Genomic DNA, 26,443 nt, shown 5'->3' on the forward strand with positions numbered 1-26,443 from the left:
GCGTGCGAGCGTTCTGATGCGCAAGTGAAAGCTGCCGTGCCGCTATGGAAAGCAAAAAAAATTAATTAATTAACGGAGGGACATCGGCACATGAAAAAAATTCCACGTATTCCCAAAGCGTGGCAGCACATTCCAAGCAAGAGAAATGATCGAAAAAGGCGCACGTTTTAATTAAACATACCGGCAATGCCGTACACGTACGGCGAAAACACTCAAAGGGTTAACAAAAATTAACTGCATTAACTAAACTTGAATTAAAAATTAACTGTGTATGCACTACACACAATTAACCCCTTAAGTGCTTTATTTTTTTGAAAATTTCCCGACCAAAAGTGCCTATTTTTTTTATTGCTGATTTTGAATCTGATTGTGCTAAAAAGCAGCTTGTCTATGTTGAAGAAATATTTGTACCACATACTTAGTCAAATCAAAACACGGAAGAACGCAAGGGGGCCTGTTGCAGCTCCTGCACCAAAAGCGAGTTTCCTTTCTCAATTTTTTCCCATATTTTCTCCTCGCTTCCGAGAGCAAACAAAGCACATTTGAAGAAACTGCTGAATATATTCCATAAGGTCATCTGGCAATGACAAGTTGAAAGTCTTGCCTGGAATGGCCAAGAATGGAAAGCGAGGAGGCTTCACAGGAGGATTGTCCGCATCAAGCAGGATCCACTGGCGAGCACTCGCGATGTTCGCTTCCGAGCTGTTTTCATCATCACCGGAGAAGATGCTCAATTCACCGCCTTCGCTGTCTTTACTTCCGGACACAAGATAAACATCTGTATCCGAATGATCATCACTCGAAGAAGATGACGAAAACGAAAAGCCTCTTTTTCGTGTTGACGAGCCAGTTATGCATGGGTGGCCATCACCGCAAGCCATCTTTTCATACAAAAACCGCGCTCATTCCGCAGGTGAAAAATAAATTGCCAAGTAAATGCTGCCATCTGGTGGATTACACGCAATTTAAGCTGTAGAAGCGCGCCTCTTGTCCTGAACGCTAGATGGGAGTACCTATTCCGCTAGGACGAGCTCTGCTCGTCCAAAGCAGTTTGGGCACAGTTTGGGCAGGACGAGCTCTGCTCGTCCAAAGCAGTTAAGGGGTTAAGGGTCAAGTCTATGAAAAAAAAATTGCCCTGACACAAGGATACAAGGTAAGAAATGCACAGGTATTTCACCAAAAAAAGAAAAGCACACTGCACAAGCCCCAATTGCAAGCAGTAGACAGATAAGGCCCCAAAAACTGTGGAAAACAAACCTCAATAAGCTTGTCGTCCTTGAGTATCGTTGGCTTGCTCATGCCAAAGTCGTGCGGGATGAGCGTGTAGAAGCGGTTCGAAGCATCCGTGAACTGGTTGTCCGATCCCCCAGACTTTATCAGCTGTGCGGAGAGAATAAGCGTTTAAAAATGAATCAAGTTGGTGATCGCAGGCGCCGACAATCCCCGAACAGAACACAGAGATTTCATTAACATTTCTCCCTTACACCTGCACTTCGTTCAGTGGGAGAACCCAAAAGTAGTGCTCATATTTTTGTGCTTGTAAAGCTGCACTCCTTTATGCCTTGCTTCTCGATCAAAATGCCAAAATGCCAGCTTCCATGAAGAAAATATACAGAGTCATACCTTATTCACAAGTTCAACACACTCCAGCCAGCAGGTATGAATGTTTCTAGGGGGGCCCTTGAATCGATTTGGTATGGTACATACACAACGAAAACCAACTAGAGTTAAGCCCTTCTTCTAGGAATTTCGAACCTACTATTATTAAAATCCCACGTGCTTCCATTGACAATCATTCAGCAAAACGTACACCCTCCCCCCTCCTCCCCCCCCCCCCCCCCCTCTCGCTTTTTGTTCCTTTTTTTTCCGCCTTTCTTATGACTCACACAGTTCGTCACGGCGGCCTCTCCCCCCTCCCCAACCCCCAATCTGGAGAGGGCACGAAGCATATACACACGATAGCTGAGGAAATCAGTTCCAGCCTTGAAGAAGACAAGTCCACTTGTCGAAGCGTTGGCTCGAGTACCCACCCCCTGTTTACGGATTTTTTCATCACAAGCTTCCATCTTCCACTTCCTGCAGTTTTTTTTTGAGCTTCCATGAAGGTAACATGAAACAAGACACAAAAAACATAATTTACGTGTACAGCGGTAACACCGAATAAGGGAGAAATCTAAGCCTAGTAGTCCCGACAAGGCTTTACACATAATCTACTTCATCGCTAGAAAAAGCTGAAACACTGCTGGCAATGTGATTGAAATCGATTCAACAGGGCTTGTTGCTGAGCTAGTTGGTTCATTACTTGGGGGAAAAAATTGTTATGGTGCACAAAAGGACAAGGACCGATTTAAGACACGACCTGACAAACACGGGCGCCAGTGATTAAAATCAAATTTTTTCACTGTCTTGCGTCACGCTTTGCATTTCGCACAGGAAACGCTCCACATACGTCAGACAGGAAACGGTGGCTCACCTCCGTCAACTCAGTCAGCACAGAGTATGCCTTCTGAATCTGCCGCTTAGACAACTTTCCAAGAGGCATCTTGGTCAAGTCAATCTGCAAAAAAAAAAGGTCATCATCAGACCATTTCATTTCTAGATGATGAAGGTGTCATCTTTGTCGTGTGCTGACGTGTACTGTTCCAGCTATCCAATCAAATCAATCTAATCTGCCACCATGCCCTACGACCAATGCCCTTAACCCACGGTGGAGTCAGGGTTCCAACACTATCCAAAATTCAATGTTGACTATACAGTAAGAAGAAAAGCATTGTAAATAGGCAAGTGCGAATATTCGAGCACCTCGAATATTCGAACAAATATTACAGTATTAGAAATGAACGAATAGGCGCCTATTAGACCGCATGTAACCACACTGCAAAGGTGGTTTCACTGCAGTGTAAGAGTGCTATGCCACGAAAACACCTATTCAGAAAAAATTCACACTGCTGCAAAGCTCCGCTTCAAGGTTAAATGAACGTATTACCCTCACACTGATTAATCATTTTATAAGATTAAAAGATTGTTATGCGAACTTATATGTCTGGGCAAAGTAAATTTTTAAAACGTAACATTATTTACCGGTTATCACTTGCACCCTACTCAAATTCAAATCCTGCGACTATACAAAGTTGCTTCCATTTCACTTTGAACCAAAAAGAATGACATTTGCACATGCCTTGTTCCAGTTTTAAAAAATATTGTGTAGGTTAGTTGGGTCATGACAAATATGCGCATTTTTCTTTATAATATGAAATCTACACTCTTCGAACTATTCGATAAGAATTGTTCGACCAAATCACTATTCACTTCGAATTCGCTTCAAAGGTATAATTTACTGTTCGCACATCCCTAGATGCAAAGCCTCCATGGCATATTGTTGCATCACCCCTGACAACCTACCTCGAACTCAAGCATCGTCTTCTCAAAGTTGTTAATGTCGAAGATCATACAGATAAGCTCTTGAATGGCCATGTGCAGCTTGGAGTCCTTACTGGGCTTCAACTGCTTCTTGTCGACGCTTTCCTGCAAGAATGGTGCAAAAAGGACAATAGACAACGTGTGACACAAGCAGCACGGCCGAAAGCATGCGATGAAGTAAAGGACAAGCAATTCCTGTCGCATGTCCTTTTGCTAGGTGCACGGTCGTGTGCAGCGCCGCGGATGTCTACCACACGACTCCGCAACTAATGCGACTCAGAAGTGCACAAGCACCAACACGAATCTAGCAATTGCAGTTAATCTTTATAACTATGGAGTGCACACGACTACCACGTGACAACCTCGACTGGTGTTACTACTACATGACCCGGCAGCAGCACTGCTGTGCACACCTGTCCACCACGACTACATAAGCAGCCCACATGACTCTGGAACGCGCAAACTCCCACATGACTTGATTTTGCATCTCACATACATGACTCTGCAATTCACATGACTGCAGCTACTATCACAGGACCTTGCAGAGCACTGCTGTGCACACAACTCCCTCACCACTATGTAGCCAACCCACATTACTCTGGAATGCACACACTCCCAGATGACAATAGATTTTGCAGCTGGCCTGCATGACTTGAGTGCACGACTCCCACATGACTCTGCAGTTGGCATAGACAACTGCAGTTACTACACATGACCCTGCAGCAGCATTGCTGTGCACACAAACTCTATTATGGCTATGTAGCCGACCCACATGACTCCGGAGTTCACAAACTCCCACATGACTGCAAATCTTGCAGCTGACCAACACGAATCTATAATCCACATGACTGCCTCATGACTGCAGCTGACATACATGACTGGAGTTACTACTACATGAACCTGTAGCAGCAATGCTGTGTGCACAACTCCATGACTGTGTAGCCGATCGACATGACTCTGAAATGCATGAACTCCCAGATGACTAAATTTTGCAGCTGACCTGCATGACTCTGGAATGCCACTGCCACATGACTTTAGAGCTGACCTACTGTGCTGTAGCGTTACATGATACCACACTGACTCTACACGACTCCCAGATGGCTATGCAGCAGACCAACATGACTGAAGTGCATTACTCCCCTTTGACTGTGCAGCTGGCTCACTTGTGTGTGGCGTTACTACCACATGGCACCAAACTGACTACTGTACACGACTCTCGCATGGCTATGCAGCCGAACCTCATGGCTGGAGCGCTCAAGCTCCCCCATGACTATGCAGCTGAACCACATGACTGAAGTGCACAAACTCTAACATGACTTTGAGGCAACTGCAACTGGCCAACACGACTGAACAAGATGCAACTCCCATTTGACTGCAAAGGAAGCACATGGTTAACTGGCTCATATGACTGTAATGTTACTACACCATGACTATGAAGCTGAATCACATGACTGAAGTGCACAAACTCTCACATGACCTTGAGGCGACTGCAACTGGCCAAGACAACTAAACCACATGCAACTCCCATCGATTGCAAAGGAAGCACATGATTAGCTGGCTCACATGACTGCAATGTTACTACCACATGACTTAGTAGCTGGCAACCAGTCATTCATAGCTCGAAATTGCCGGGAGTCTCACCTGGCCATAGTCGAGCTCTAGCGGGTAGAAGCGGTTTGGCTGCTTGACGAAGTCCTTTCTGTCCTCCCAGAGGTTTCCAGTCTTCTCCTCAAAGAGAGACTTGAAGTGTGTTTTGGCCTCGTGCAGAGAGTCCATCTCCTCAACCTTGTTACCACCTACGCTCGTGCCCACACGACCCCACGCACGAAACACCCAGTAGCTGCGAAATGAGGAAAATAAACTTCAATCACCGCACCCGGGATAAAATAAGTAGGGATGGGCAAATATTCGGGCGTTTCGAATATTCGAACGAATATTACAGTACAGTAGAAGCTCGTTATAACGAAGTGGGATATAACGAACTAATGGATATAACAAAGCAATCGTAATTCCCCTTGAAATTCCCATAGACGCCCATGTATTTAAAACCTCATTTTAACGAAGCTAAAATTTCCTCGCAATGGATATAACGAACCTTTTTTTTCCCCACCGAGCATTTACTGATCATTTTGGTAGCTGGAAAGTCAATGTCTTTAGCGCGCGACGGTTTACGTCCCATCACGGATGCGGTAATTCAAAACTCGCGCCTCGCGCTCCCGAGGAGCCGCCTGCCAACACGTGCGAGGGTGCGCGTCTGCCTGCCTCCCCTTTCCACTGAAACTCGTGGACCCACCCGCGCACGTCACCCGGCCTCCCCTCTCCCGCGGAACTCGTGGACCCGCCCGCTCTCCTGTTGCGTGCGTGGACGGCCGTGGATTGCGACGACGCGGCGACCGCGGGCCTTGTTGTTGCTTGTCGTTCGCTGCGTGTGCATCAGAACAGTCTCTCTCGGTTCCCGCCGCTAGACAGGAGATGGACGACGGCAACGGCAAACGAAAGCGCAAAACGATTACAATCGAGCAGAAGGCGGCTATGTTGAAAGCCGTGGAGTCCGGTGTCAAGAAGAAAAAAGTTGCCCAAGATTTCGGCGTAGCGTTGAGCACAGTACCGCAAGCGCGTAATCGACCGAATTCTACTCAATATGAGCATGAAGCGCAAGACTGCACTCGACCTCTACATGGCGATGCTACAGGCTGCTTGGATGTCTGTAACAGCAAGCACGATCGCCAACTGCTTTCGGCATGCCTCATTTGGCGTCAACAGCGGCGGTGACAGCGAAGATATCGGTGCTGCCGCCAATAAGGGTGCCACGGGTGACCAAGAACTGGCGTCGTGGGACGCTCTCCTTGACGCCGGAGTTGTGCCCGACTGCGACACCTTCTGCACGTATGTCAGTGCCGATGCTGACGCGGTGACAACCGAAGAGCTGACAGAGGCTGAAATTGTGCGTGCGGTGACAGGGTTGGTGAATGACGACAGTGACGGATGTGTCGACGACAGCCCGGAGTTGGCGAACCCGATGTTCCGACGTCCGCGCAAGGGCTGGATGCGGCAGACCTGCTGCGCCACTTCTTCGGCACTCACGACAACGGCGAGGGCGGACTCGACATAGCGGCAGCGGCTGAAAAAGCCATCATCCGTCTGAGGAAGACACGGCAGAAGTCTATTAAGGACTATTTTTCTGCTAAGTGAGCCGCCAGCTGGTGTGCAGAGTTTGGCGTGAATAAAGTAGCAGTTCTTTGCTGTTCTTTCTTTTTAGGGGCGTAGCTCCTCTTAGTCTAACCTTGTCACGTCTCCGTTGTCCGGCGTATCTCCCGGCAGCCGGCAGTAAACGGCAGTATCTGTCCGGTGGTGGTGGTGGTGTGTGGCGTGACCACCCTTACTGCGCATGCGCATACCCTCTCCACACACCTCCTCTCCACTCCCCCTCACCATTCCCCATGTCCTCTACCTCTCTCCCCTTTCCTCTCCACTCACCCTCTCCCTTTCCCCTCTCCCCTTCCCCCATAATCAGTCTTAAAAACAGAGGGGGCGTGCACACATGAAGGCTCCCTAAAGACAATGCGCTGCGACAGTACGTGATATGTATCGCCCTCTCCTCTCCTACGCCTCCCCCTCTTTCTCCTCTCCTACGCCCCACCCCCCCCTATCTTACTGAAAAAACCGACCGCTCGCGCTGCACAACCGTTCACTGACCACCCCGTATATATAGGCACTGGATTTTGACCTCCAAGGTAGTGCATGTGTGCGATTTCTCCTGTGCGTGATTAAACAATGAAAATTCACAGGCTGAAGCCCCCGCTCAGCAGTGCATTTTGGTGGGTCACGCATATTTACAACAGCCCAGAGGGGATTATGGCAGTGCGTAAGAAGCCTTCGTTGTAAATGTGCATAGGGAAGCAGGAAAAGGTAGAGCGATGAGAGAGGTAGAGAGCAGGGACAAGATTCTCTTTACCCCTTTTGGGCAGTGGCAGGCAAAGCTACCTGAAAAAGGGGGCAAACTCAACAGGCAGCCTGACAAAGGAGGTGGACGACAGGCACTGAAGGGAGGGGGCGGGAGCTGGCTTAAGGGGGGGGGGGGCGTAGCGGCGATCGCCCCCCCCCCCTTGGATCCGCCACTGCTATGGCTTCAACGGAAGTTTTGCAATTAAAGCACAACACCTGCAAAGGTATGAGCCGTCTGCTGATCCCCACTAAAGATACCGCGGCGCACGCGACCACGCCCGCTGGTACAAAGTATGCACTTCCTGTCGGACTCACGCAGCCCCCCCCCCCCCAACCCACCGGCTCCTATCTCCATGTGCCCATCGCGCGAACGAGACGGTCGGCTCGTTTCATCTCTGCTTAAGCCCCGTTCGTCGGCAGCGCTCGCGCGCTTTCACTCGCGCATGGAGCATACGACGCGCGGGGTGATGTAATCGCGATTTCGACTTGATAAGGAAGATCATGGTGAAGGCATAAAATTCGCGTCGGAGTGTCTATACAAAAAAAAGCAATATAGCTGCGGGCTAAGATCTCATGAAAGCACGGTAACAGCCTGAATTACGGCACATCCGATTATGGTGGAAACGTTACTGTTTTCCGACATCGCGCGCCGAATCGAGCCAATGGGACCCGTGCTGGTGTCGCGAATTTCGGTCGCCGCTATGCCTTGGCTCTGAAAAGTTTTGTAATTCGGCTTTGTAGCAAACATCCACGTGGTGTGGCTGGTAATTGCGAGCTGCAGCCCCCCAAAATATCGGTCGACTGCCGAAAACTTGTTTCAGCATGTGCCCTCATCGGGAAAAAGAGAAAAAAAAAAAAAGCTTTCACTTGCTGTGAGTTACGCTAGCTCTTGCCTAGAAATTTATTCTATTCTTCACGGAGTCCTAAAGAGCATCTTTGAAGCTCGGGATCCGAGCGAGTGAGCTCTCTGATAACAGCCAACAAGCGTAGTCTTTTTTCTCGCCGATCGGGATGGCTTGCCAGATACCAGCCTTGTCGAAGACATTCGCTTCCTGAACGATCGCGATCGCTTGCAAGATAACTCAAGCTCGTTACATCTACTGCTACCGCTTCTACAACTAATCATGCTTGTTACTTGACACGCAGCGATAACAAAAACACCATATCGGGCGCTAACGCACAGCACGCGCGAGAAAGAATACAGAACTACACCGCGTAGTCACAGAACACCCTGACGGCAGGGTTCTGTTTTGTGTCGCAGAAGTCCGTGGTATGCCCGTGTCACTGGGACGCACGTAACCCACGAGCCGCTTCGCCCTTCTCAGTATTTTGCCAGCGTCCGTGGTGTGCCCGTGTCATTGGGGCGCACGTAACCCACGAGCCGCTTCGCCCTCCTCAGTATTTTGCCAGCGTCCGTGGTGTGCCCGTGTCACTGGGGCGCGACCCACGAGCCGCTTCGCGCTTCTCAGCCTGGCAACAGACTTCTGCAACACCAAACAGAACCCTGCCCACCCTGACAACATTGCGCGATACGATGTGTCGTAGTTCATGGTTCCCGCATGCCGCGCATTAGCCTGATTCTCTCCCACTCCACCACTCCGAAGGCGATGACAGCATCGAGGTGCGCCACTTCCCCGCAGCCGCAGCGGCCGTTTGATTTGAAAAATGCGTTCACAAAATATCGAGCCAGCGCTACCGCGACTTTCGTTGCCTTTCAATAAAGTTACTGTGGATTTTCCCTGATGGGAGCACAATTTCCCTGAGTTTTCCCTGAGAATTTCAAGACTACCCAAAATCCCTGAGAATTCCCGGTTTTCCCGGTTTTCCCGGTGGGTAGACACCCTGGTGTTTACATGTGAGGTCCGAGCATGCGGCAGTAGCTGACGATGGCATCGACGAGGTGTCAGCAGAGTCCACCGACGATGACTGCCACTACATCGCGATTGATGATTCTGTCACCATGACTGGTCTCCTGCCTGATCAAGAAATTATTAATGATGTCGCGACCTCATCGCACCTCACGGGAAGTCTCGGAGGCGCTTTTGATATTAGAGGACGTTTGCCTGAGAACTTCCGACAGTTTGCGTGCTGTTGGCCATTTGAAAGAGTCAAGAAAAATTGTAATGTAAGCCGGAATCTGCGCGAAAACGCAGACGACCATTACAAAATACTTCAGCAAATAAAGGTATGCTTCTCCAAGTTAATTTTAATGTTGTTTTTCCTGTTAATTCGTTAATTCGGCATTCGGTTAATTCGGACATTTTTTCTAGTCCCGTGAAATCCAAATTAACGAGCTTTTACTGTAATATGCGGTAAATACTATTGGAACTATTCGATTCGAAATTATTCGACCAAATCACTATTCACTTCGAACCTCAAATTCACTATTCGCCCATCCCTAAAAATAAGCAATTTAAAAAGAAAACGAAGATGTAAATTAGTCTTTGTTTGATTTACGGGGTTGAAAAGCCCAAATAGAAATGGGAGAGAGAGAATTAAACTTTATTGAGGGATCAGGCGCGCGTGCTCTTCGCCCAGAGGTGGGTGACTTCCTCATTCCAGGTAGCCATGGCTTGCAGCTGACGCTCGAATCACAAATTTTAGGCTAGGGAGAATATTAGATGTTTAGGAATATCAAATATGATATTTGATATTCATTTCACTCGAATTTTAGTATTCGAAACGAACAAATACAATTGACTCACCGGTTCTTTCCGTCACTCTCCAGCAGTTGCAGCTTGTAGTAGGAGTTGGTGCCCTTGCTGACGTCAACAAGACCCAAGACCGAGCTGTATATTTCGTCGCCCTTGGTGTAGACGTGCGCAACATCAGCCAGGCCTGCAGGAGCAACAACATTGATTGATTGATTTGGTTTATTTATCACGACACATGATGCGAGGCGAAGAGAAGAGCCATTCAAGCATGGCTTAAGGGAAGATTCCTTCACCCCTGTATAGGCAAATACAGCAGCAAAGGCACAGGCATATTGTTTACGCTGTCGTACACTTTGACAAACCATCTTACGACACAACATTGTCATACACTTTGGCGAAATCACCAAATTAATAAAACACATCATTAGTTGTTTCCCTAAACAGAATGTCATGCATTAACATACATCACACCTGCATGACACACCAGCACAAAACTTCATTTCAGCTTTTACACTGTAACAGTAGCAATTTAAGAATTAAACTCAAATCGAAGACAGCTTTAGAGGTCAATTTCAGGCTAGAAAGAACCCATACAGGTATGTGCTCACACAAAAATTATGCATCTTGTTTCTTTTTTCTGTTGCAATAATAGCTATAGTGACCCACTTATCATAGCTGGAAACCTTGTTTGCTCAAGTGCGCGACGGTTAATTATTCGGAGACGTTTTTATAGCTTCCAGTTTCAGTCCTGGTTTCAGAGGACCAAGAGAGGCAGGACCAGCATGGTTTGTTTGTAAACAGTGCTGGCCACATGACCACATGTACACGTGAGCGTCGCGTTGACAACTGCAGCAGAGAGCACACGCAACAATCATGGCAGCCAACACAGAGATGACATAGATGATTGTAGGGTGCATACAACATTCAAACCAAGTTGATGTCAATGTTGCGAGGTGCTCCATTTTGTGCTCAGTTGCACAGCACACAGTTCAATATATCTTAAACGTGGTTTAGGCTGTATTTGCCGTCCATATTTTGAAGATGATGATTGCATGCCCACGCAAGTCTAGCTTGCAAGTTACCTCGCCTTAGAAACTTTTTGTCAGCAATCCCTTAAAGTGTCCCTAAACCACATTCGTTAATTTTTTTACTTTTCAATAAATGTGCGCAGAGTTCAAAATGCCGCCACAATGAACAATGGCAAACGCGGCAGCACTACGAGACCCGGGCGCACCAAAAATTCCAAAATTAACAATCCCTTGTCCACTCCGGGTCTTTCGGCATTTTGCAGTGTTGGCCGTAACATCACCATTCGCGTCTGGTCATGTCATCCACGAAAAGAAAACCTGTTGGTCTGCTCGCAGGTGCGCGCCGCTCTTCCCCCTCGCACGGTGAGGAGGAGCACTTGACCAGGAGGAGAGATGAGCCGATGAACGGAGCACAGTGAAGGAAAGAGCGAAGCGAGCGAGGGCCGCTTTTGGATCATCAAACATGTGTAACTCTACTATTATGGCACTGTTTAGAAAAATTCTCATGGATGCGTGCTTGTTGAAGACTCGTGCACAACTGCAACACAACTAAATCTCGACCTCCGATTGGTTTGTGGGCCCTTTAACACTACGAGACAATACGAACGTCACGACTTGCATGCAGCAACCTCATTATCACACTGCATCTGTGAACGATTGCATGCACTTAGCACAGCTAGTATAAGGCTGGATCCTACTGTGCTCCGCCTCCGGACTCTAGTGACGCCGAGCCTGCCCAAGGTTGGAGCCACAGATAGCGTGCTTTAGCCGAATATTCAGCCTCTAACTATCCAGAGCAGACAACAGCAGTTAAACATAGCACGACGGTTGTAATAATAAACATCATAATAAACATAGCAAGATGATCATAAGTCTGATGCTGTCTGTGGTAGCTAGCAAAACATGTTGGTGCGCCAAGCTTTTTATAGTAATGATATCCTATGTTAACAAATTTTTCATCTCTCACAGCTACAGTAGCCTCTTCGCAATCTTGGCATGCTTCCATGCTTTTCTTCCTTACACCAGTGTACTGCAGCGAATGACTTCAAAAAGCATTTCGCACAAGATAGATCAGGGCCAGAAAATTTTATAACACTGTCCTTCGCTATTACCTTCTTTTCGAGGTGGGGATAGAGCTGTTTTTCGGGATAGTTATGGCCGTGCTCATACAGTTGAGAGGAATGCTCAAAATTCTGAAATCTCCCGGGCAAATCGCAAGAGTTGACAGGTATGCAACAAGATGATGACAGACTTCCACATGAAAAGCTACAGACAGGACTTTGCTAATATCTTTTCTTGTCATGACCCCTAATCATTCTTGCTTTGCATTTGCAATGAGTACATGCAACACTAAAAAAGTACAAAGCTAAACTGAAATCTTAGTGCCCCAGATTCTTTTAACACAAACAAGCGAGTACCTGAGTCAGGCTCCACCGCTGCCAGCCCTTTGACTGTCAGCTTCATAGTTGAGGGTCCACTTTTGGCAAACATCCGGTCCACTGGTAGAAGAGCAACACGAAAAAGGAGAGAATTCAACAAGTGCTGAAGTCTCAATGCAGACATTCAGCAAATACAATGTAGAGATATACTTACAGCGATTTTTCAATACAGATGTCACACAGGCACTTTTGATCATGATCAGGGCCAATCCAGATTAGGCTAGACACCAATCAGGTACTGCTGTATGGTCACTTTTGATTGTGATCAGGCTCAATCAAGACAATCCCAATCTGCGCATTGCAATTAGGCTCCTAGATTGCGATTCGACTGACGTCTGCACTCAACTCGATACAGATTAGTACAGACTGTGTAGCAGCAACCATTGTCAATCCCGATCAAGAAATCCAATCCGGATCGGCCCTGATCACCATCAAAAGTGCACGTGCAACAATGGTATAACAGATGTGAAATACAAATGAATGCACGGCAGAAAGCGTAACATAATGATCAGATCAAATGGCACACAAATCAAACTGTACACACTAAGTCAAATAGCTGGCGTACAATCATCAAGCTTCTAATAAGAAGCAAACGCATCAATTAGTCGAGTTCAATCATTACTCTAGCAGGCTTTATAATTTATAATGCACTTACTCAATTAGGGAGATAAATCACTCGTCAATCACAGCATCTCAGTGTGGGTTACTCCAAAAACCAAGCATTTGAAATGTCCAGTGGCAATTAATCCATTTAACGGCCACATAATTTGAAGAACTGAACCATCGATCAGCAAGATGTCTTGCCGACAACTTAAATGTTTTCAATATTCATACAGCTTTAATAAAAAAGCAACAAAACTGTAACATGCTAACAAAGAAACACTTACTCTGAGACTTTGACTTGTACTTCTCTATCTTGGAGCCAGCCTGAATTGAAGGAAATAGAAAGAAAACGTGAGGAAAAACATTGCAGTAGAGTTCTAGAGCACTAGACAAGCTGTGCTAAGAGAGATCACATAAGAAAATGATATGCATCACGATCTCATTTATATACAGCAAATGCTTGTTAATTTGACCCTCATTATTTGAAAAATCAGATAAATTCGGACGTGTTCTCTGGTCCCGGCCAGCGTATACATTGTTCATTGCAATCAAACTCTCATTAATTTGGTCATATTTGGCCTCAACCCGGTTCATTCAGACAAACCTTGGAGCGCGCCAAGCCCCCAGCACCACAAATATGCGACACAAAGCAGCGAAAACGCCGTTCGTGGACAGCCGGAACAGCCGCAGGCTTTCAGAAAGATGCGATTGCCATCCACAATCACGTTGTTGGCACGTAATAAGGTATGGGTTCAGAGCACGTTTTGGGTTAAGACGCGGGCGTCCTGAGCCGCGTTCACAGTGTTAACGAAGTTGCAAATGATGAAAACTGTGCCTTTTGGACTGCTCTCATGCAAAATAATTACCGGATTTATGTGTTCCTCAAGAAAATGAAAGTGTATTGAGGTAATAGACATTTATTCAGTTACCGTATTTATTCGAATCTAAGCCAATGTTTTTTTCGAAAAAACGATGTGCGAAAGTGGAGGGTAGACTTAGATTCGAGTATAGATTCGAGTACAATGATTAAGTTCTTTTTTTTCTTCTGGCCTTGCGAATGTCGGAGGTCGGCTTAGGATTGGGGCCAGCCTAGATTCGAGTAAATACGGTAATTCAGACAGTTTTTCTGGTCCCGTTTGAATTAACAAACTTTGACTGTAAATAGGTTGCTTGATCGAAAGTTGAGGCAGTGAAGTGATAGCAAGCTTTACAATTGTGCCAAAAGACATCTTAGAACGCTGGCACCATTAAAAAGTGCCACCAGCGGTGTTGTAGCTATTGTATGTCTATGACCCACGAGATGAGACCAGAGGAAAAACAAGTCAGTGTTTGTTAGAGCCAAATGAGAACAGTACAGAAAGATTTACCCAGACGTTTACTGTTTGTTCCACACAGACCACTGCATGCACTATGGTGTGGAGTACACAGCGCCGCTAATGTTCGTTTTGTTTCAGCAATGTCATCCCACCAAGCTAGGGCAACACAGAGTATGCAAATTTTGCCACATCACAAGTCTCACAATATCACTATAATGCAATGATGTTATATCTAGCAATTCAAAACTAACCTTAGCATCAAATTAAAGATCTTTACGAGTGTCTTCTAGCCTGTATGCTTAGCGAAAGAAAATTTTACATGCCCAAGGCCAATAATGTGTGTCACGATAATGCGTGTCCTTACACCTTTAACACACACACGATTACATGCAGCAGACACTGAACAAGGGAGGTTATTGGTGCTACACAGACATAAGTAAAAGCACTATCAATTTGCTTCAGATTTTCTTTCGGATTTCGACAAAGTAACTGTCGAAAGAGTAATCGCTAATATCGTGGTTACAAGACCACGACACGCATCAGGTGAGTCAAATACTTGGCAAAAAGCATGCTTGCTAACTTGCTTTGTTCGTACTATTTTTCCACCTTGCTCTGTACACTCCATATCTGTAAGCACCACATTTATGTGTTCCGTATCTGTGCACTCCGCATCTGTGCGCTCCGTATCTGTACAGGAACTTATCTTGCAGGCCCTGCTCACCAGAAAGCGCTGTGTGTTTGCTGTCGGACCATGTTATGACCGAGTCGCCCCAGTCTCCAAGGGCCCAGCGTATCACAAGGTCCAGAAGATCAATAAATGTACGTAATGTAGAGTACACCACAGAAATCACCCAAGTATCTTTTTTAAAGGGGTACTGACACAATTTTCACTTGCCTTTTTTTTGTATCAAATGAAAGGCTAAGCCCTCAAGGGCCTAGAAAATGTACTGCTAAGCATGAGTGCACCCTGAAAAAACGCCAGGCCTGCGCGAAAAGTGCAGCACAGTCACAGTGAAAGCCGGAAGAGCGGCGTTTCTAAAGCCCGTTGTAAACTCTCTTGGGGCTACTAATACAAGTACACTAGCAATGTACCCACTACGCCATAAATCATAATTTTTGTGAAGTTGGGAAGTACCCACTAAGCCATTATTCGTCATTCTGCGGAGAAGCGAGGCACCAGCTACACGTCTGTAAGGCATTATGTGCACTTTGTTGATGCGACAGCTGATGACAATGAAGAATCACGGCAGAGCCCTTTGTAATGGGTTGGAAGCATTCAACAACCCACTCGTTACGCAATTCACACTGTGTGACTCCTGGTTACAGAATTCGCCTTGTGTGACGCCTGGTTGTTATTTTACTCTTCTACCAAGCTATATTTTAATGTGGTTCTTTAATGACATGAAGCCTGTATAGGGTCTTTTTGCAAAGCAGTTTCAAGCCCCAGCATGGCTCTGTGGTAGAATGCTAGGCACACACGCAGAGGGCCCAGGTTCGAACCCCGTTCCATCCTGGATATTTTTTCTTATTTCGTTTTTTTTTTTTAAATCTTATTTCGCACGATAGCAGTTACGGACCTCGGCGGCGGCAGCGGACTACTACAGTACCAAAAACGCCTCATAACAGCCTTCGCTATAAAAAGTAATTACAGTGTGTTTTTAGAAGCTAGTTTTTGTTCCTACTGTAACCTGACGTCGCAACACGGCATGAGCTTCTCGTGATATGCTCGCGCAAGATATCATGACATTTCCACGGCCGTTCTGCACCGTGGCTCTGTTGGTGACACACAAGCGGCTATCTTGAACGCTTTGGTGAGGCACAAGCGGCCATTTTGCAAGTTTTGGTACCTGGCAACATCACAACTAGCCAGACTGTTGCGTGAAGTCATCAGAATTAGTACTGTAGCCTGACATCAAGGTAGTGTCGATGTCGGTAGGTGTGCCATGGCAAAATTGACTTTAATATCAAAATAAAACACCTTATCAGCATTTGCTGAGCTTCCAACTTGCTCATAGCCGTCTCTGTACACAGGAGATTTGCAAGGCAGTGTAAACTTGCCTTCAAAAAATGGTGTCAGTACCCCTTTATTATAGCGTTAGGTACACTATGGAAAAATGCGTATAGCTTGTGTGAAGCCTACTGCATCTACATGCGCACTACAAGCACTGGCTAATGTCGGGTAGAGAAGGTTATCAAGGTAACTAGATTTAATTAAAGGTAATGCATTTGTCTCACATTTGCTGCTAAATCATCACAGATTCTTAAAATTAATTTTATGCCACTTTGTTTTGCCAGGAAAACTAACCTGAACGTTGTCAGTGCATCAAAACGAAATCAAAACAGCACAATACAGTAGAACCTCAGTGATACGATCACGGCTCGTGTGAATTTTGGGGTGATACGAATTCTTCTGTGGTCCCGGCCAAGCCCCATTAATGTAATGGAGTATGCTTGTTGCGAACCAATTTTCACCCCATGACGTTTCACAATGAATGTACACTACCGCGCAGGCATGAACAGATCCTGACCGTGCTGTTGCAGAAGACGCAGCAATCATGCGTGGGCATAGGAACCCAAGCGCAAACATGCGCGCCACGGCGTAGCCTCCGAGATAATGCGCGCGAATCTTGGAGGCCTTAATGCACCTTCGTGTGCCTTTGCGTTAAGATGACAGATGATGTTGGCATCGCATTCTCTCTCCCTCTCTTTTCTTTTTCCATCGTGTCGGCACGTGTTGCTGTGCTCGAGGCAGCATTGTTGCACTGTGTTCACATGTGCTGCCACGTCGTTGCAAGGCATGTCCTTGCAATAAGACGGCCTATGAAACGTGGACGATGACCAAAAGAGGAAGCGGACAGTCTTGTTGAAGGAGCTAGGCCTCACAACGTCAACATGCACGTTTGTTGGGGACGCACACACCTGCCAACTCTTCAATATGCACGGGAGACTCCTGACTTTCGAGCAAACCTCCCGATTGTGCGGGCACGGCCATAAATCTCCAGAAAAACAGCCCCTACACCACCGCGATAAGAAAATGACAAAGGAGAACGGTTCTAAAATTTTCTGGCCTCCATCTATCGCATGCAAAGTGCTCCTTAAGGCACCTTAGCCACAGTATTCTGGTGTCACGTGGGAAAGCGTACAAGGATTAGGAAGGGACTACTAGATGTCACGGGTCATAATGCATCTGGTTCATTAATTACACACGCGTGCACATGTGCCGTATACAGCATAGACCGCTTATAACGTAAGTCGCCGGAGTCCCGAATATCCGCACTATGAGCGGTACCACACTATAACCAAAAGAACATTTTTAAAAGGTTGCATGTGTGCAAAACATGACCAACAGGCAGGCGCGCGATTCTGACTATCAAGGCATGCGAATGGGACGTAAGTTAATTTGAAAATGTTGAACGGTTAGCGTCCGCGGACCTGCGGTGCCCCGACATAACGAATGCGGAAAAAATTCGCCGTCAAGGGAAGTTGCCGCGGTAACACACTGCACGTGCGCAATGTCGAAAACAGTGGCGACCACAAACCACCACTCGAGTGTTTCACACGCACGCCCGCGTTTTCGTTAAAGATGTAAGTCGCCCCTTCTAAATGCAACAACTGCAAAATGTTTCATTGACTCGGCACCAAACCGCAACTTCTGTAGTCCGCAACCGCTGACATGGGAGCTAGCGCTTGTTAGGCCTAGCGTGCGCATTGCAACTTGGCATGTCGTCGCGAGAAGCTTGCCCTAGACAATACGGAGATTGAGCGTAGAAGAGATCACACTCGTGAGCTAAACCGAGGGCATCACGCATGAAATGAAGTTTCGGTTCGCGGTCGGAAGAACAGCCGCGGCACCCCTCTTGCTCATTACTTCAGAACTATATGAACAGAATTAATCCTTTTCGGTTCGCGGTCGGAAGAACAGCCGCGGCACTTTCCTGAAAAAGTCTTCCAAGCTTGTAAGTCTGCCTGTTGGTGGCGAAAGCTCAACAGGCAAAGCTCAATCGCGTCTCGAAGCATTGTTACTTGCGGGGAAATTGAGGTTGCACGCGCGATATCTGCACTCTACGACGAAGCAACTAGTATTTTCCTGACGGAGACAAACAGCAGTAACGCGCTCTTGATGCAGACGCGGGTGCTCGTACGTAGCGGAGCGCGCATGTCAAGAGGCCAAAGTAAAGGGGGCAAAGGCTTCTCCGTCGGCCATGCAAACGCTCCCCCTCCTCACACAACACACCCGCGCAGGGCTGCTGCCCCCCACCGCCATCCCCCCCTTTTTTTCTCAATCAGAGATGTCTCTGGTTCTCATCCCCACCGCCCCTTTGTTCAGATCCAAGCTGAAAGCATAACCCCTCTTGCTCATTACTTCAGAACTATATGAACAGAATTAATCCTTTTTTCAAAAACCTACTGGGAACAGTCCTTACACATGCAGCACACAGTATGGGCCATTGGTGATGCTAAAACTGTACCAGTTATGTGTATCACTTTTGCAAGAACACAGGCCTGCACGTTGCAATAAGATGCGAAGCCAAAGTTGGATTTACAGCCTCAGATGCCAATAGCATCAGCTACAGCAGCCACCCTACAACCTACAGCATAAGCCATAAGATGGCAACAGAATGAGTTTGTGCATAGGACAGTGAGAGCAATACACCACTTCAATTAGAAATGCTTGCTTAAATTATGGCTCACAATTATTTCACATAGTAAGCTAGCAGCAATAAAACACTATGTGTTTAGCTTCCTGTACCTTTGAATTGCAAGGCAAACCGGCAAAATTCGTTAGTTGAGGTTTTAGCAATCATCTAGTTTACAAAGACCTGTAAACACATAGACAAACAGCTGCACAAAAGTGACTACAGATATTACGTAGAAATGAATTTACACACCGAGATGACAAATTCTGCAAATGTACTGTTCTGATCACCAATGCTGGAGGCATACCCACTTTTTCCTCTTGTTAGCTCTCATTAGTTCTGGATATTCATAATTAGCTTGCATTGAACCCACAACAACTGGACGAATTTTTATGCTCTGGGTGCTAAAGAATCGGGTAAACGGAGCAACTGTAAAACCGTCAGGAAAGCTGGCGATGTGAAATTCATAATGAAATTCGCGTCATCTTGGTTGGTTTCCATCGTACTCACATCGCCACCCCATGATGCAAGCTTGAACTTGTCGATATCGGCAACAGCACCTCCACTGGCCAGGGAGTCGATGAAGTCCTCAGAGACAACGTGCACGTTGAGCGCCTCTGCTTCTTTGACCCGCTTGCTCTTCTTCTTGACTTCCTCTGCGTTGAGCAAGAGCCTGTGCTGAACACTCTGAGCACAACCGACGGCTTCTTCGAGAAAAGGACCGAGCTCTTTACGAAACTACGGCTGAACCTAGATAAATAAGCAGAGACGAAACTACACTGACTGAGCATAAAGTGAATTAGAGGGGTCTGAAAGGCCAGCATTGTCAAATTTCCCAATTCTTCCAAATTTTAAATGCTGTTCCTACAATGTCCCCTGCCGATCTATGGCGGGGGTCTCCAAATGCAACCCATGGGCCAAACTTGGACCGCAGAGGCCTTTTGACCAGCCCGCAGCTGATTGACATTCTGATTACAGCCGCCTGCAGGTCAATCGTCTTACCCGCATGTCAAGAATTTTTGCAGATTATCACTCATATGCCATGACTGCTTCTTCCAAGAGGCGAGCCACTGCCATGAACTTTCTCAGGTCGAGGTGAAGCTTTCAGCAGAGAGACATTCTCGAATATGGTCATTCGTGTTTCTCTAATGATTTCAAAGGGAGTGGAGTTACGCATAGGTCTGCCATTTTGTTACAAAGCTTTGCAGTCACGAATCTCCCCTCTCCCAAAAGCACAGTAGCTAAATTACTCCATCGAACTTACCAGCCGTAGCAACAAGGCAGAGGGTCTTGTCGGACACCTTGGCCGCGACCTTGGCACCGAGGGACGTCACCTTCTTCTTGAGTTCCTCGACGGGCGTCGCCGTCTTGCTGAACACCACCTCCAGGCCATCCAGAGGGCGCTGCTTGCCAACACTGCCGCTGAAACGTTTACGACGAGAGATGGGAACTGGTAGCACAAACACACAGTTGCGTTCGGTGTGAGCTGCAACACTGTACTTGTGGTCGATGGAGCATCGTCACATCCGCACAGCGCCGACACACAAGAACGAAGTAGCTTGGTCATCATCACCATCAGATTGACTAAACCCAATACAGGGCAAAGGCCTCTCCCATGTTTCGCCAATTAACCATGTTATCTCCCAGTAACTTAGTAAATGCAATTGAACCCCCTTTATAAGAGACACATACCAGGAAGCAGTTCTTGTCTCTTATATGAGGCGTATCTTATAAGCAAAGTAGCGTACCATGTTCTCATTTTCTGATCAACCCATATTTTGATGCAGGCACACTGGTGTCTCATATACCCAACTGTCTGTTAAAATGTCTTTTATAAAGGGGTTCAAGTGTACCTCTAAAAAAATGGTGCAGAATTTCAATTTTCATTATTCAGAGCTAACGTGCAGTCTTGGGGAGGCTCCTTCAAGCACAAGCACAAGCACTGCATCGTAGCTCGTACTGACTGCAACTGTACAATGCATGGAACTAGAATACACTACCTCTCAGTGCAAAAGTTGTGAAAATAACAAAACATTCAGTGCTTTATAATTATTTGGGCAAGTGAGAGAAACAGTGGCAAAAACAAAAAATATCCAGCGTCAGGTTGAAAAATTTTGCCCTTCCCTGCTGGCAGCCTCGCCTCCGATATAAACCTCGCATAAATGTTAGGAAATGGTGACCTGGTCAGCACAGCTCTGGCAAGATCCAGGATCTCATCTCAGTCTTGCAGTCTTTTCAATTAAGCGTGAATCTCCTCGGTGCCGAATACCCAATAACAGAGCTGCGTTAATCCTGTTAACAAAAACATGATGTTCTTCAGCCAGTGCCGCTATTAGTACATAACGTTAGCTGAATACTTGAAAAGAGGTTAGTGCTTGTGCATGCGTCTCGGACCACAACTTACTTGGCTGATGTCGACGCCTCCGAGGGCTTCGGCAGGTTCTTTGGGAAGATGCGTTTCTTTGTGACACTCTTGTAGTTGTTGCTGAAAACAAGACCAAAGAATATATTTAGAAAGGGTAAGCACATCCTCCTTTTTTAAACACCCCCGCCACAATACACAGCCGTGGCATGACGGGCAGGCTTCACGACACTGACTTTTTATGCAAGAGCATTTTTGAAAAATATGGGACGTGAGCAACAGGCGTTTGAATCTCTGAAGCTTTGCATTAAGCCTGTGGAAAGACCAGCGGGAGCAGCAGAACAATACAGCTGTATTTTATTCATAGGTCAACATAACAGGTGGATACCCGCTCACGCTCACTCACCCACATTATTACGTAAGTCACGTGCTCATTCATTCATCGGCACTCCTTAACATTCCTACTTTTGCATACCAACGCTCACTCGCATTCACAAGTCACTTCCATTCAGTCACCAGTACCCACTCGTGTCCACCCTAACAAACCAACAGTCACTTGCATTCATACTACATCGACTCAAACTCACTCACCGTAACTGACTTTCGTTCGTACTCGAATTAACTAGTCGCATCCACTCAAGCTCAGATAATATGCATCAATATGTATCATATGAAACATATTGTGAAAGCTTGTGCTTACTTATGGTTTCTGCAGATTTAGAGAAAACTATTCTTAATCTTTTTCTTATTCGCATTCGGTACCTCTGTAGAAGACGCGCAACAACACGCACTGTACGTCTGTCATTCCGTCTTGCATTACCCTTCATCCACATCAATTCAGCAACGCTTAAGCACTACTCCAGAACTATGCAAAGCAAAAATGCACATCCACTTTCACCAAGCATGCTTTACTAAAGCCTTTTAGCGTTGCCGCTACAAGGCGAATGGTTTACCACTGTGTGGTAAGTATGGAAATACCTTACCATTACGGTAAGCACGTAGCTTGTTTTAGTCTGCAAGTCCTCTATTAGCCACTTCGATCCCCATATTACAATACCGTATGCAATGACAACTCACACGGCTAAAGCGTTCTTAAAAAATCTGCATGCCGACAATGACAGTACTGTGTTTCCGTATTTACCGTACCGTGTTAACATCACTACTCTACTATTTGTTACTAAGACAGATGGCACACTGCTCACAGGAAAGGATAAGTCTCCTTGAAATCTTGAGGAATCTTGAACGGCACTCGGGCGGGCTCGAGCGTCACGTAGGTGCACTTGGTCCACCCGCTGATGTTGCCGGTGCACGTGTAGCCATGCGTCCTGCGTGTACGGATGACAGGATGAGAGGGCCACAAAAGGACGAGGCGCTGGCAGGGACTCTCGTACATTAGTTTATGCAATTTGTCTGGCCTGAACAGCAGGCAGAAGTCGCACTACCACCGGGATTGGCTGTTCTCAGTATGGCTAGCGACAAGAACAAAACAGAACCGGCCAAACCGAATCCTTTGTGTTACGCCAGCACCAGAAAATCCGTAGTATAGCCATTAACCCTTCATACGCACCATCTTCACATAAAGACACAACACAGCGCTTTACCAGTGAATTGACGGTTTATCGTTATCACTCCCTCCAATCACGCGTGCACTGTCAAGGAGGCAGTATCGTTAATTGATGGGTAGAACGATATGACTACATAATGACAACAGAAAAATGAAAAAGTTGTTGGCTTCCAACATTACTCATTACATAGGAGAAAGGAGTGCACACAAAATTGTTGAACATTCTTTCCAGTGCGACACTTTAAGCAAGTCAATAAAGAGCACAGCCTGTGCATATGAAGATCTCTATTCCTACTGTTATCAACAGAGGCCCTCGAATTTAAATGGCATCTGAAATTGCCTTTTTATAAGGCTATTATTTTATACTAATGAATTGCACTTCAAAGCAAAAAGTTGATTTTGGCTATGCTTCAACATATGGTAACAAGCACAAAGCTGTGCGAAAATGGCTGAGCCCACCCCTTCATTAATTGCTTCACTGTGAAATCAGCATCAGAATGAGGAAACATCAGATGGACAATACACAACTCACTTGAGCTTCAGCTGGCCCTCTTTGCATTCAGGACAGCGTGATGGAACGCCAAAGGCCATGCAGTCTGACAGAAGATCCAAGATCTGCGAGAGCACAGCAGGCAAGTCTTCGCTGTTAATAACCTTCATGTTAATAACCTTCATGTTAATAAATTACAGCTGCCCAACATAACGGCAAATAGGCTGGCCATGATGCCACAGGCTCATCGGAAAAACTGAATTAATTAGCAATTCTGACCTCTATGAATCCATTGAAAAGTTTGTGACATCAAGTTTCGAGTGCAGCGATTGAGTCCTTCAAGGTTTTGTGATACAGCCAAACCCACTTATAACGATCTATCGGTTATAACAACCATATTTGGGTGCACTTGCGATTTTTCAATGCTAACCATTAAAGCTGCGTCCACATATAGCGAACATTTTTCTACAACGAACACTTCAGACACGGTCGCGGTAAAAATATGGCGCATACGAAGCAAAAAAAAGTTAAAACAGGCCTTCCAAAGTGTGAAAGGGGCGCGCGCTCGCGCGTGCCCCGCTCCAGTTTACTCGCGACTAAGATATCCCTGATCGGCGAGCACCGCACACAGATTTCGGACGCTGCGAGCGAGGTCGCTCACTTTCCAGCCTTTTCTTCAGTGGCAGAATCATGAAGCCTTGCGGTTAGCTTTCGCACGGTAACCTTTCCTGACGCCGTTCTCTGCATCTATGACTGCCTACGATGAACCGAACAATGCCTTGGAACACAAGAAGGCATAAATGCAAGCAGTGATAACCGCGATAACTTTCCATTGCATAAAGGTTCACTGTGTCCCTAAACTCGTCAACGCCACAATGTGCCGCAAAGGGTCGTCCGTCTTTTCGGTAACGGCAGAGACCGGTCGATCAGTGATAACGATTTCCGCGCAATTGCGGCGATGCCTTCGCGGATAAGCATCAGAAAAGAGCGAAGGCGAGGTGGCGGCCGTCGATGGACGTGCAATTATGACTTATAGCCGACGACCTTATATCACAGTCATATGTGGATATCTGCTCAGCTGCGCGTGTGGCGTATGCCGTACACTTGTGCGGATTACCGGCGGTACGAGCGCGCAATGCTGCCGTTCGCAAGTTTGCCGCCGCCACGTCGTGCGAGACCGCTTTAAAGTGTGCGTCGCTTTGTAGAAACAAAAGTAGCTCGCTGTTGTTGAACAGCGCGGGCGCCGAGAACGTCGATGCATTGACAGTGAGCATATACTGCGCGTTTGACTAGGTGACAACTCAAGTGCGCCGCGCTACACGCCGCACCCGTGCACGGTCCGGAGTAAGGCATGAAGAACGTACAAACGCACGCATACGGCATACAGCAAGCGGCCCGGTAGTGACTCCGCGAGCCAAGTAGGCGACGCGCTGCAGGCAACTAGCCAGGGATGATCGGCTCCACGTGGCAGTACCGCGCTTCGGTGAAACTGTGTCAGTTCATTGCAAAGGTGAGTAATTCACTCGTGAGCACGTAGCGGGCGTCGCTTCACGACGTGAAAAGGCTTAGCTTGTCACCGGAGGGGTTGTTAGCACTTTTTAATAAAAGTGCACAGAAAAAAAAAACGGCTTGGCCACTAAGCGCACGTTTTTAAAGGCGAGCCCATATACAACGAACTACTGATATAGCGACCAGACCATTTTTCGCAACACTTTCTAGTTCGTTACAAGCAGGTTCGACTGTACAACACAAATGACCCCACCCTGCAAAAAATTGTGCCACTCAAAACTACATGGCCTGCAAGCCCTTGATGTTACAATCTCAGATACGCAGTCCATTACAACTGCCATAAAATAGCAGTAAAAAGGTACAGACTTTACTTAGGCTTTTTCAGGAGCATATTTTACGCATCAAACCATAGCTGTACCAAAATGTTTCACGACTTCATTCGAATCCCCAATATCTGGCCCCCAACTGCCCACAACTCTTATTCTTGGAAAACACAAGCGTTGGTCATCTTTAGCGAGTTGAACCATATTTATCAGTTCAAGGACTTAGAAAAAAGGCCTCGATATTTATAACGGTGGCAAGGAAAGCCATATATTAAAGGGTAAGATCAGCTATGAGAGGGGAAGAGGACGAAGAGAGATCATTTTGTTGGATGGCGTCGGTTTGAGCGTTCGTAAAATACAGTTGTGCCTATACCTGTGTGTTTTGATTGTCCCGCTACAATATGCACAGAAATCTGATGCACTACAATAATGTGCACATTTACAATTCAAAGGTCGCAGCAGAATTTCCGCTTTCACAACATGATGCTAACCACGACAAACATGAAACTCAAGTTCAAACAGTCACTGTGACATATTTTAAGTCCTTAAAGTGAACAATTACTGCTCAAGTCAATGTCACCACCGCAAAACTGCAGCAGTAGAAATAGCTGTACACAAACAGCTTTAATAGTCCATAGTCCGCATTTTCTGCACTGCACAGAACAACCGCTCTTCCGACACATACCCTGCTTTCGCCAGGCGGGATGTCCAGAGAGTTGAATTCAAGCAGCTCCTGAAGTTCCTTCTTTGAGAGGTTCTTCTGTAGGTCACCACGGAGCTTGAACACGCGGTCCGATTGTTTCTGAGGGCAAAGGATGAGAGAGAATTTTTTTAATATAACTGTTGGGGTTTTAAGTCCCAAAACCATGATAAGATTATAAGGAATGTTGTAGTGGAGGGCTCCAGAAATATCCGGCATCTGGTGTTCTTTAACAAGCACCTAAGTCGAAGTATACGGGCCACAAGCATTTCGCCTACATCGAAATGCGGCCACTATGGCCGGGATTCGAGCCCGCCACCTTCAGATCAGCAGTCGAGCACCATAACCACTAGCCCACCGTGGCAGGTGACATTTTTTTAAATAAGTAATTTGTTTTAGTGATCAGTAATTTGTTTAAACCAGTAAAAGAGAGATACAGTCAGCCAACAAGGA

General features: G+C 46.5%; 1 protein-coding gene across 1 annotated transcript in view; it reads right to left on the reverse strand.

Annotated features, from left to right (window-relative positions):
- The window catches only part of LOC119401523 (poly [ADP-ribose] polymerase 1), a 66,266-nt gene that overhangs the window by 19,744 nt on the left and 20,079 nt on the right, over positions 1-26,443 (reverse strand). Inside the window, exons 7-19 of the mRNA XM_037668401.2 lie at positions 25,976-26,092; positions 23,501-23,583; positions 22,607-22,729; positions 21,447-21,527; positions 20,307-20,464; positions 19,553-19,698; positions 13,374-13,413; positions 12,466-12,546; positions 10,071-10,203; positions 5,062-5,260; positions 3,403-3,525; positions 2,474-2,557; positions 1,258-1,380 (exon numbers count right to left, since the gene is read on the reverse strand). Coding sequence (XP_037524329.1) covers positions 1,258-1,380; positions 2,474-2,557; positions 3,403-3,525; positions 5,062-5,260; positions 10,071-10,203; positions 12,466-12,546; positions 13,374-13,413; positions 19,553-19,698; positions 20,307-20,464; positions 21,447-21,527; positions 22,607-22,729; positions 23,501-23,583; positions 25,976-26,092 — 1,491 coding nt within the window. The remainder of the gene's footprint in view (positions 1-1,257; positions 1,381-2,473; positions 2,558-3,402; positions 3,526-5,061; positions 5,261-10,070; positions 10,204-12,465; positions 12,547-13,373; positions 13,414-19,552; positions 19,699-20,306; positions 20,465-21,446; positions 21,528-22,606; positions 22,730-23,500; positions 23,584-25,975; positions 26,093-26,443) is intronic.

This window comes from Rhipicephalus sanguineus, chromosome 8, assembly GCF_013339695.2.
Source record: "Rhipicephalus sanguineus isolate Rsan-2018 chromosome 8, BIME_Rsan_1.4, whole genome shotgun sequence".
In the NCBI taxonomy this organism is placed as follows: Eukaryota; Metazoa; Arthropoda; class Arachnida; order Ixodida; family Ixodidae; genus Rhipicephalus; species Rhipicephalus sanguineus.